Source organism: Macadamia integrifolia, unplaced genomic scaffold (genome assembly GCF_013358625.1).
Source record: "Macadamia integrifolia cultivar HAES 741 unplaced genomic scaffold, SCU_Mint_v3 scaffold155, whole genome shotgun sequence".
Classification (NCBI taxonomy): Eukaryota; Viridiplantae; Streptophyta; class Magnoliopsida; order Proteales; family Proteaceae; genus Macadamia; species Macadamia integrifolia.
In genome coordinates, this window is record NW_024868256.1 from 345557 (window position 1) to 356100 (window position 10544).

General features: G+C 37.9%; 1 protein-coding gene across 2 annotated transcripts; it reads left to right on the forward strand.

Annotated features, from left to right (window-relative positions):
* The first annotated feature begins 3410 nt into the window (after positions 1–3410).
* LOC122064189 (GDSL esterase/lipase At5g45670-like) lies at positions 3411–7535 on the forward strand. Of its 2 annotated transcripts, XM_042627907.1 has the most exons (5): positions 3416–3828; positions 5862–5989; positions 6137–6382; positions 6671–6926; positions 7168–7535. In XM_042627907.1, the coding sequence occupies exons 1-5, from the start codon at positions 3570–3572 to the stop codon at positions 7389–7391; spliced, it is 1113 nt and encodes a 370-aa protein (XP_042483841.1). In that variant the 5' UTR covers positions 3416–3569; the 3' UTR covers positions 7392–7535. The 2 variants fall into 2 exon arrangements, with proteins under 2 accessions (XP_042483842.1, XP_042483841.1); XM_042627908.1 differs by lacking the exon at positions 6137–6382 and having other exon boundaries at positions 3411–3828.
* Positions 7536–10544: the final 3009 nt, after the last annotated feature.

A 10544-nucleotide genomic window follows, 5' to 3' on the forward strand; every position in this document is an offset into this window, starting at 1 on the left:
TATGAAATAGATCACCATCTCCTATATGTACAATTAAAAATAATTATAATCTCAATGTAACCAACCTGTTACCCAAAAAAAAAAAAAAGAATTGTAACCAAACCACGTTCACACAGTCCAAAATCGTGAGAGAAAAAATATCATGTATAAAAGAAAAGCTAGAATTTCATTTTTTGGTGGAGTTAGGGGGAAGGAGAAGGAAAATGAGCATAAATGGAAGAAAACAGCTATAAGTACAACAGGATTGGTGAATGGGTCAAGGTGGACCCTTGCAGATTGAATTTCCTGTACATGGTAGTGGATCCATTAGTTACTGATGATGTCAATGTTATCTCCCAACTCTCACATGGTTTCTCTACAGAAGGGCCATGTTCCGCCAACCTGCTACACAAACCGTGTCAAACTGTTCATGAGTTGTTACCAAATCATGTTAATGGAGTCTTCAATGGGGCCATTACTTTTGTGTCAACAACCTTCTTTTTATTATACAAAGGAAAGGGAAGGGAAAGGGCAGGGAAGAGAGAAGGTGAAGGCAGGAGATTCAACTGAGACTTCTTGGTGGGTTACACTCAATCTATTGTTGGATTCTATGATCCATTAACATTTATTGGTTGTTACTTCACACAATATAAACTAAAAACATTAGATTTTAATTAATTTTTAAAACGGGTTAAACCATAATTAAGATGATGTCCATAATGTTCAAAGAATGGGATAATTTGTTCTTGTTACTTGCAATTTGCTAGATTTTCATTCTATTAAATAGCCTTTGTAGCCCCTAACATTCCAGAACATATCAAGTTCATGATCAATTCAAAGAGAGAATAATACCATTGTCAATGATTAGAACAACAATTACTGAAGATTCCAAGTAAGTTCCATATAATTGACTTCAAAAACTATTTAATAAAAAGTTACCATGCAGTACAATGCAACATCCTTCATTCCTTCTCCCTTGTCAACCTATTATTAGGCCTCTATAAATGGCACTTGCCAAAACAGTTGGGTCTAAAATTTTCCCACATGTAGGCCCTATCATTCCAATTTAGTGATTAAATGAAGTTCTCCATGTGATGCCGTGAATGCTTTCGATGATTAGGAATGAAAGGGGTTTTAGTTTCACATTGATCTGCTGATGTACAACCGTTTGGCTTATGGCTTTGAAATGGCTTCTTATTTTGAGGTTTCAACTTTTGGATTAGACGTCATTAAATGGAATTAGAACAAATTGTCCATCACACCAACTATGTAGGAACCATGGTCCAAAACCAGGGATGTTGATGTAGTGAGTACACTCCATGGTTAGGAATGGGAGGGGTTTTTAAGTTAATTCCTTCTTACATACAATGGTAAGATTGTGCATGATTCCTCTTTAACTTGTGTTGAAGGATCAGTTGTGGATCAAGTTCTCGTACGAGAACCATTCTTGTATGGTCTGATCCATACAGATGAAATCTACCTCAGAGTTTATCTTTGAATGAATTCTATCTGTGTAGATCAAACTCGTATAAAAATGATTCTCGTATAAGGACCTAATCAGTTTTCCAAGAAAACTTCATACGTCATCAGATATCAATTAACCAGTGAAGTACAGTGATACTGGAAAGGTGAGCTGCACTAATGAGCTTTCCATGATAGTTTATTACAGCCACTGCAACTACTGCTCTTTATTCTTCTTTGAGTATTTAAGTTTTTTTTTTTCTTCTACATATCTTCATGAAGTTGCTCCATCCTAACTGCTAGTACTTTAAAACCCCCAGTACCTTTGGGTGTTTGACTTTTTCAAAATTGATGGTCTCTTAGTTTTAGGCAAATTGAATAGATAGGTGAGAACCATAATTAAGATGGAGTATTTAATTGGCATGGGAATCAGATATTATAGAAAAGGATAGATGTATGCATAGCTGTAATCAACTTAATCAGGAATTCAACAAAAATAAATAAATAAATAAAAGCAACTAAATCAGGATTTGCTTAACAAAAAGAAAAAAAAAGATAAAAAATTCAGGATTTGCTTACAAACTGAAATTGTTAGCAGCAATTCTTTGACTAGTTCTTGAGCACATCAATGGAAATAAACCAAACCGAAAAGATTTTTCTGAAGAGTACTGAAGAGATCCACAACCAAGTGGCTCTCACTTCAAGAATCAAGATGATGATGCCGCCACATTTATAATCCACAGGTACTTTGTTTTAGGGTCATAACTTATTACCACATAAGATTCCCCAATTATTAAGTCAAAGTTACTGTAATCACATGAGTCTCAGATCAATCAAAGGAAAAGAAAGACTATAACCGCAATACTTTATAAAAACTATATATTGTTCGTATAATCACTTATTCGTACGAGTAAGCATCCAATATCTATTCCATCTTTTGTCATTACAAAGATAAACTAAGGAATATTTGAAAAAAAAAGACAGGTATTGAATGTTGACTTGTACAACCAGATAATCGTACGAACAACTGATCCTAGGATATGTTGATGAGTCTTATTTTTATTTAGTAGAATGTTAATGACTCTTATGCTCTTCTTTTTCTTTCTCATTATCCTCAATGGGTGCGAGTGTAGGGAGTTAATCCAAAGATGGGCTGAAGTAACCATCTCACCCCCATGGAAGGTAGAAATATTTACCATATTGATGCTTCTAGGTGTGTTTTCATTAGCCCTCACGTTAGTACAAGAGTCATGCTCCCAGATAGAGAACTTTTCCTCTAAAATTCAATAATCTTATTGTTTAGGGGTTGATGTCTTGTATTCCGTTGCTTACATTAATGGGTTGATTCCAAAAGACAGTTAAGAGATCATAGAGCTATATGGGTATTTCAATAATATGTGCCTATTTTCTGTAATCTAAGAAAGGTATGAAAGACAAGTTTTTGTAACCCTATTCTTTATTAAGAGTGAAATAGATCTCATCTCACCGTAAATACAAACAATCTTATCAAACTACGTAAATCCTTAAATTTGTGTGATCATTATTTATTTGTTTTACATTCTTTTCTGCATCATTGTATGGTTTTCGTTTCTACACCTATGTATCTGCTACACTATCCATTCAATGAATTAATGAAAATTCTTTTATATTTAATTTTTTCAGGATCTCCAGTGTCTGTTTAAGACGACACTTGAATTGGACCACCTTTCTAATCCAAGTTGGCAAGCACTGGAACCTGGAAAGTTTCAAAACTGGTAATAGGAACCAGCTCCTCTAATCACTATTTCCTCCACGTTACGCCCGCCTGCAGTTATTGCTGTGACCTACTCCCTCAACTGTAAAAGAGATAATTTACATCACATGCAAATGGCCCCATCTCACCATCTCTATCTCTACACACGCAGACATAAAGACAAGAACTACTGGTCTTGGCTTCACAGCCTCACTGCCCAGTCCCTATATATACTATGGTTCTAAAGCTTAACATTTCAACAGACATCACACCCTTTTGCTGATCACTTATTCTTTTTCTTCTTTATTTACTTCAACACACATATATCACACCCTTTTGCTGATTACTTATTCTCCAGCTTAGCTATCTTCTTTTGGCATTTAGATTTTATACTTTCATGGCTCCTGTGATGAGTAAAGCATGTCTTCTGTACTGTGTGTTGTTGCTATGGGTATCGAGTTCTGCAACTATAAGGGTTGTCCAAGCAGATCCACAAGTTCCTTGTTACTTCATCTTTGGGGATTCTCTAGTCGACAATGGTAACAACAATGCCATGGCTTCTCTTGCTAGAGCCAATTACCTACCCTATGGAATTGACTTCCCTGATGGACCAACCGGAAGGTTCTGTAATGGAGAAACCACCACAGACATCATTGGTGAGCCTTCACTTTCTTTTTATCTAACCATATATTTACTTTACTCTTTAGTTTAATTACCTTTGTCCGAGAGCTGTTTGATGGTTTCTACAGAAATTTTGTTAAACTCATCCTTAAAAGCTAACCTTTAACGAAAGGGTGCCTAAGTCCTGAAAAATTTTACATTGAGCTTCTCTCATAGCTCTCTCATAGCGGATATGAAATAATTTCTATCGCATGAAAACCCATCATGTTAAATGCAGAGTAAGTCATATATACATTTTAGGAAACACGTTTCTGCCATTTCTATGTCCAGAAATGGCAGAAACGGAACAAAAAGTGTTTGATGAAACTATTTTGTTTCATTTGTTTTCAGAAATAGAAATTGAAATTTTTACCTATTTATGGTTCAAGAAACGACCAAGGCGAAACAAGTAGAACTTGTTTCTACTTGTTTCGCCGTTTCTGGAAACGACTTGTGGCAATTCTTTCACCTATTACTGTTGACTTCCAGAAATATGACTTATCAAACACATTCAATTCTGTTTTTGTTTTTAGAAACGGAAATTTATGTTTTTGTTGTTTCTTGAAACAGAAATGACAGAAACGTTATCAAATAGGCCCAAAGTGCAGGCTTTCTAGGGTTGCCAGCCAAATCCCAACCTGAGCTAAGGGTGAACCTGGCTTAACTTTGCCTAATTTGGTTGATGGGTTTTATTTGGATCAAGGTTTTTATAAGAGTTCGGATCTGGTACTCGTATGAGAATGATTCTCGTACGGTGTTTGATCCACACTTGAATTCCACCTAATCTCTCTTCTCTTTTAATTGATTTTTATTTTTAATAGAATCCAAATATGAATCAAATACTGTATAAAAATGATTTTCATACGAAGATCTGATCTACACTCATTTTTATTGAACCTTATATTATACAATCATGCTTTAAGAGAGTTCTATAATTGTCTATTGGTATGGGTTTAACCTCTTCTTATGAGGTGACTTCCACACATAAGATTTGTGATATCATCGTGTATTTATTTGATTACGAGTCAATGGTGTATTAAATGTTCTGAGTCATTTTGGATGCAAATAACCTTCGACGGTAGGATCCCAATGAAGAGAATAACTCTTCTTCCCACGTGGAGAGCTGAAACATATCACAACTGCTTTGCTTTCTAGGCAAAATAATCTTCGTCCGCTTGTCCTTAACTACTTTGGTGCATGCATGGGTGAAAATTGGATAATGGGTCCAGGACTGTTCCAATTCAATTAATGACTGATCACATCTGTCATGGCTGAATTTAATATAGTACTCAATGCATGGCAAAGTTTTAAATTTTGGGTGCCCGACCCATTTATATTGGGTCCCGAGTTAAGGGTGTGGACGGATCAGGTTCATGTATGAGAATATTTTCGTACGTCTTTGATTTGTAAATTTAAAATCTATTAAATGAAGAGAGAGAAAATTGATCTTAAATTCATGGATCAAGATCGTTCTCATACATTTTCATATGTGAACCTAATCCACTCTCTTTAAGCGGCTTAACCCATCCCATATAACACCAGAGCACATTCCAAATAATTGATTAATGGATTTACCAATGACCATCAACAAGAGTAACTTAGGTTGTATTTGGTTGCCGGTCTCAATGCTAATAAGTTCCCTTAAAAGAACATTTGCAAATCAAACATAATCATCAAAGAGGGGCCATTTTATCTAAAAAAGAAATAAAGAGTACTGAATTTAAAATCCAGTGATGCTAGTGGTCATCAACTGTATTATTTTTAGGATCCATTTCCCTCACCAAGGGAATAGAGAGAATCTTTTCATTCATCCTATTTGAATCTCTGATTGGACTCAGAAGGGTATTTCGGATCTTTAACCTTAATGGTGGGAGTTAATAATGAGCCCAAAGCTAATCAAAGCATTACAGCACCAATGGTGAAGAGATTCTATTTTCATCATGAGTGAAGGAAAACTTAATAATCCTTATTTTTATGACATCAAATTGAATGCAACTTCTATCTAATTTGATATATATTGGTTAAACAGCTAAACTCTTGGGTTTCGAGGATTATAGTCCACCACCCTACGCAAATGCAAAAGATGAAGATCTACTGAGAGGAGTGAATTTTGCTTCTGCAGCTGCTGGAATAAGAGATGAAACTGGGCAACAATTGGTAATTAACTTCAATTATGTTAATTATTTTATAATCACATCCAAAATTAGCTACAAAACCACTGATTATTCCATTTTTATCTCTCAAAATTTATAATATTTTTTTCTTAATTTTTAAATTGTTTTTCTTTTTTTAATATTAAACCAGGGTGGTCGAATCACTATGAATGGGCAAGTAAATAATTACCAAGCTGCAGTAAATAGAGTTATAAACTTACTTGGGGATGAGAATACAGCAGCAGACCACCTAAGTAGATGCATCTTCTCAGTTGGTATGGGTAGCAATGACTACCTTAACAACTACTTCATGCCATTGTTTTACTCTTCAAGCCTTCAATACACACCAGAACAATATGCTGATGTTCTTAGCCAACAATACTTTCAACAATTAAAGGTTAGTAGAAGAGTTTTAATTTGTTTATTAAACACATTATAATTCAATTTTAGGCTATGTTTGGTACTCATTTTTGGAATTGATTCTGGGTCTAGAATATATTCTGAAACAAGAAAATAGAGAAAATCGGATTTTAAGTGTTTTTAGATCAAGAATCTATTCTAAAAAAGCATACTAAACACAACCTTAATTTCTATAAATTTACTCATGTAAGTTTTTTTAATTTTTTTGCTGAATTATTATTTTATTTTAATGCTTCTTATTTTCAATTTTTTTTGCCAATTACAGACTTTGTACAATTATGGGGCAAGGAAGGTAGCTGTGATAGGAATAGGTGAAATAGGATGTAGCCCAAGTGAACTTGCACAAAATAGTCCCGATGGCCATACTTGTGTGGAGAGGATTGATAGTGCAAATCGAATGTTCAATGACAGGCTTATTTCTCTTGTTGATAACTTCAACAACAATTTCGAAGGCGCAAAATTTATCTACGTAAATGTTTACGGAATTTTCGATGATATTTTGAAGAACCCTTCCTCTTATGGTAACTTAACCTAGTTCTTAATTTCTATTTTTGTAGTATTTCTAGTGAAATATAATATTTTACTATTTGCCATGTGATAGTGCATGAATTAGAGTTTGACCATTGAAATGGTTGCGAGTTTCTTCATCATATGGACTAACCCATGTGCTATCATGTGGTAAATAATGAAACGTTACACTTCATTACCCATATCATGTGGATCCGTTCTCACATTGAGATTTTTTTGTTTGTTTGAATTAAGGATTTACTGTTACAAACGAAGGATGCTGTGGGACAGGGCGAAACAATGGTCAAATTACATGTCTTCCTCTTCAAACTCCATGCCCAAACAGGAATCAGTATATGTTTTGGGATGCATTTCATCCAACTGCAGCTGCAAATGTGATAATTGGAAAGAGATCATACAGTGCTGCGTCTCCTTCTGATGCTTATCCAATGGATATCAGCAGATTAGCTCAGCTCTAGAGATGGAGATGATATATGGCTATAGAAATTGTACTCTTTAATGAGAGTTTAAAATTGTTGATCTTCCATACCATTATTTCCATAAGTATTATTGTCTGTTTGCATTGGAGAGTTTAATTTAAAAAGAAATGTTATTTTTCTCAACTTCATTACCCATAGAGGATGACGGTTCACCCACCATCCTAGGATTCATAAACCCCTATAGGGTCTTAGTATGTTACCAAAATACCCTCCTGATATCCCCCTAATGCCCATCTAAAGCACGGCAGTCCTTGTTGTTAAGTAGGTGATTTTGGCCTGTTCAATTAGCTCCAAATCAAATTAAGAAATGTCATTGTTGTTAATGTGCTATTGTGGCCTCATTTTCTGATTTCTTGCCTAATTAATGGATGATAATGAGAAGGTAAATGGGAAGTGAGAAATTTTCAATTTTCATCTAGGTATAATGGAGATTAAGGGAGAAAGAACACAACATCTCCTTTTTAATTTTATAAGAATTGGAAAAACTGATCCAAGCCCAACCCAACTTGAAAACATCTGAGCCCATATGCTGACTTAAATAACTTTGGTTGGGTTGGACTTTATTTCCAAGACGTTGGGTTGGGCTTGTTCCGCTTGGTACACCCCTCCAGGATGAGTCGGAAATCAAATGTTGAATTGAGCTGGGTTTCCAGGCCTTCCTTCCACTGTGGAGAGGGTATTTCCTAGTTGGATCCAATTCGGCCTTTATATATATTTGGACAAAGTTTTCCTTCACTGGTAGTTGAATGATGGGACGGTCAAGATGTGACTCTCATCACTCTCCACCTCTCTCCTCCCTTTTTGTACAAGGTCACGATGGGCCACGGTGAATGAGAAGTAGGCATGGAAATGCATTCCAAGATTGTATACTACCAAACACAACCTTAAATTTATGGGGTTATTTCTATTGATATTGTGGAGTTGGCATGGAGAATCTGAATGTCTAAAAACTGTAAGCTTGATCAATCACGGTCACCACATCCAATGCAGAGTGAGATCGATTGCCATCGATTTGGGCTTTTAACTGACCAAACAAAACTTTTTTTTTTTATTTTTATTTTTTGAGGGATGTGCAAAAGGTTAATTAGAAGCTATACAAGAGACCTACAGAGGAGTCTAAGGAAAAGACCCACAGATGGGCCAGAATGGGGGCCCAAGAGGGTTCGAACCTTCTTGGAAAATTGGAAAGATTAGTAATAATTTTGTGACTTAATTAGATGCAGTCAAAGGGATCCTGGATGCACTGTCCCAAGGGAGAAGTGCCAGTTTCCCCTTTGCTAGTTTGTGCTTGATTTGTAGCTAAAAGAGTTTAAAGTGGTTTGTTGGGTGGGGTGGCTGCCATGGAGGGAAGTGGAATAAGACTTCGACCTTAGCAAACATTTGTATGGAGGGAGGGAGATATGGGCAGGGACGGCAAAAGGCCAGAGGTTGGAGGAGAGGTTGAGTGTGGGGGTGGGTAGAGTCTACTACTGGTGTTTGGTGATTAGCTGCGGGATGCGGGATGCGGGAGGAGGGAGGAGGGAGGAGGGAGGAGGAAGGAGGAGAGGGGGATGCGGGGGGGGGAGGGGAGGAGGCAAAGGTTATTTTAAATAATCAGCCATTAGGGGAGAAAGAGGGGTAGAAGTTTTCTCTTCTGGGGAAACCTACAAAGATGTTAGTAAATATGGGGGAGTGAGAGTAATGAATCATAAGAATGGATCCACTGCTCGTATGTTTATCTGGTCGTATGAGTGAGCATCCAACACCTGTCTCACTTTCTACCATTACATGGGTGAAGAAGGGTATATTTGGAAGCAAAAGGGATAAGTGTTGGATGCTCACCTAAACGACCAGGTGATCGTACGAGCAGTAGACCCAATTGCATGAATCATTCTCTTTTACAATAGGGGAGAAGTTCTGTGCACGATAGTGCATGGATAAGTTTTCAGCCATTGGATGGGCATGACCGTATACAGTACACAACCACCCAGAGTCCCCTTAAGATTTCACCGTCTGGAGTAGCCAGGCCTCTCGCCGAGCTGCTCCCCCCCCCCTTCTCCCCCTCTTCTCTCTTCGTCTTCTCTCGTCCTCTCCCTCTCCCTCATCCTGTACTCTCCCTTCTCTTCTTCTCCTTCACCCTCTTTCCTCTGAACTTTCTTCTTCTTCTTCTTCTTCTTCTTCTTCTTCTTCTTCTTCTTCTTCTTCGGTCTCACATGTTCAGGAGGTGAGATCCATCCTAGCTGCCTCCCCTTTCTTCCGTCTCCCATCTCGATCTTGATCCGGTGATGGTCTGCTGAGATCCTGCTGACCCTCCTTGAACCGATGGCTCCTTCTTCCGCCGGCGTTCATTGGGTTTGTTTGAGTTTGGCTTTGTTTTCATCCATCTACTGCTCCGACTTGCTCACGGTTTGGATCGCTAGCTCTTCTCTCTAACCTGCTCCCTTCGTCAACAATCACTGGACCTATAGCTATTCTTCTCCCTCCTTGCTCCCAGAATGGCTTGTTGGTTCCTCTCCCCCCTCCTTCGCCGACGATTGCTAGGCTTGCTAGGTTGAGTGTGCTTTGTGTCGACGACCTAGCCATGCTCTCTCTCATGGCAGATCGAACGTCTCTCACATTTCTCCCTGATCGAATAGTTGTCTCGGTGGTTTTGGCAAGCTCTTTGCATGGCTCCATCCTACAAGGTTGCCATCATGCTTGGCCGATAGTCGCCTCGCCGTCGCCTCCCGAAAGGCCGGCGCCCCTCCCCCTTTGTGGCTGTCTCTTCTACGAGTCCAGCTTCTCCCTTGGCCGTGGCCCCTCAGCAAGGCCCGTGCTCCACCGCTGTGCCCGCCTTTTTTGTTTGAATTTCGATTCATATCTTGACGGCTGGAAGTTGTTATGTTGAGACCTTGTGCTAGGGTTTGGTGGAACCCTAGCTCCATTTCCCCTTTTGACCCTCCTCCTATTTGGGCTTCTGGCTCTTGTTTTGTCCATTTGGGCTTCAATTGTATTAGACATGTCATTTGTGACATGTCTTTCACTCCTCAAGCCCACTTGGCCTTGGTTGCTATCTTCCTTGGACTTTGGTTCCCTTATTGGGCTTGTATTTTCCCTTAGGAAATATATTTTTCCTCCCTCTCTTTTAATGCATTTATTATTAATTCACCAAAA

What these genes read in the sequence shown, in the direction of transcription:
- LOC122064189 (XM_042627907.1), top strand. Translation starts at nt 3,570, where the DNA reads ATGGCTCCTGTGATGAGTAAAGCATGTCTTCTGTACTGTGTGTTGTTG. An exon ending in AATACTTTCAACAATTAAAG is followed by an intron (nt 6,383 to 6,670) that starts GTTAGTAGAAGA and finishes TGCCAATTACAG; the next exon opens with ACTTTGTACAATTATGGGGC. An exon ending in GAAGAACCCTTCCTCTTATG is followed by an intron (nt 6,927 to 7,167) that starts GTAACTTAACCT and finishes GTTTGAATTAAG; the next exon opens with GATTTACTGTTACAAACGAA.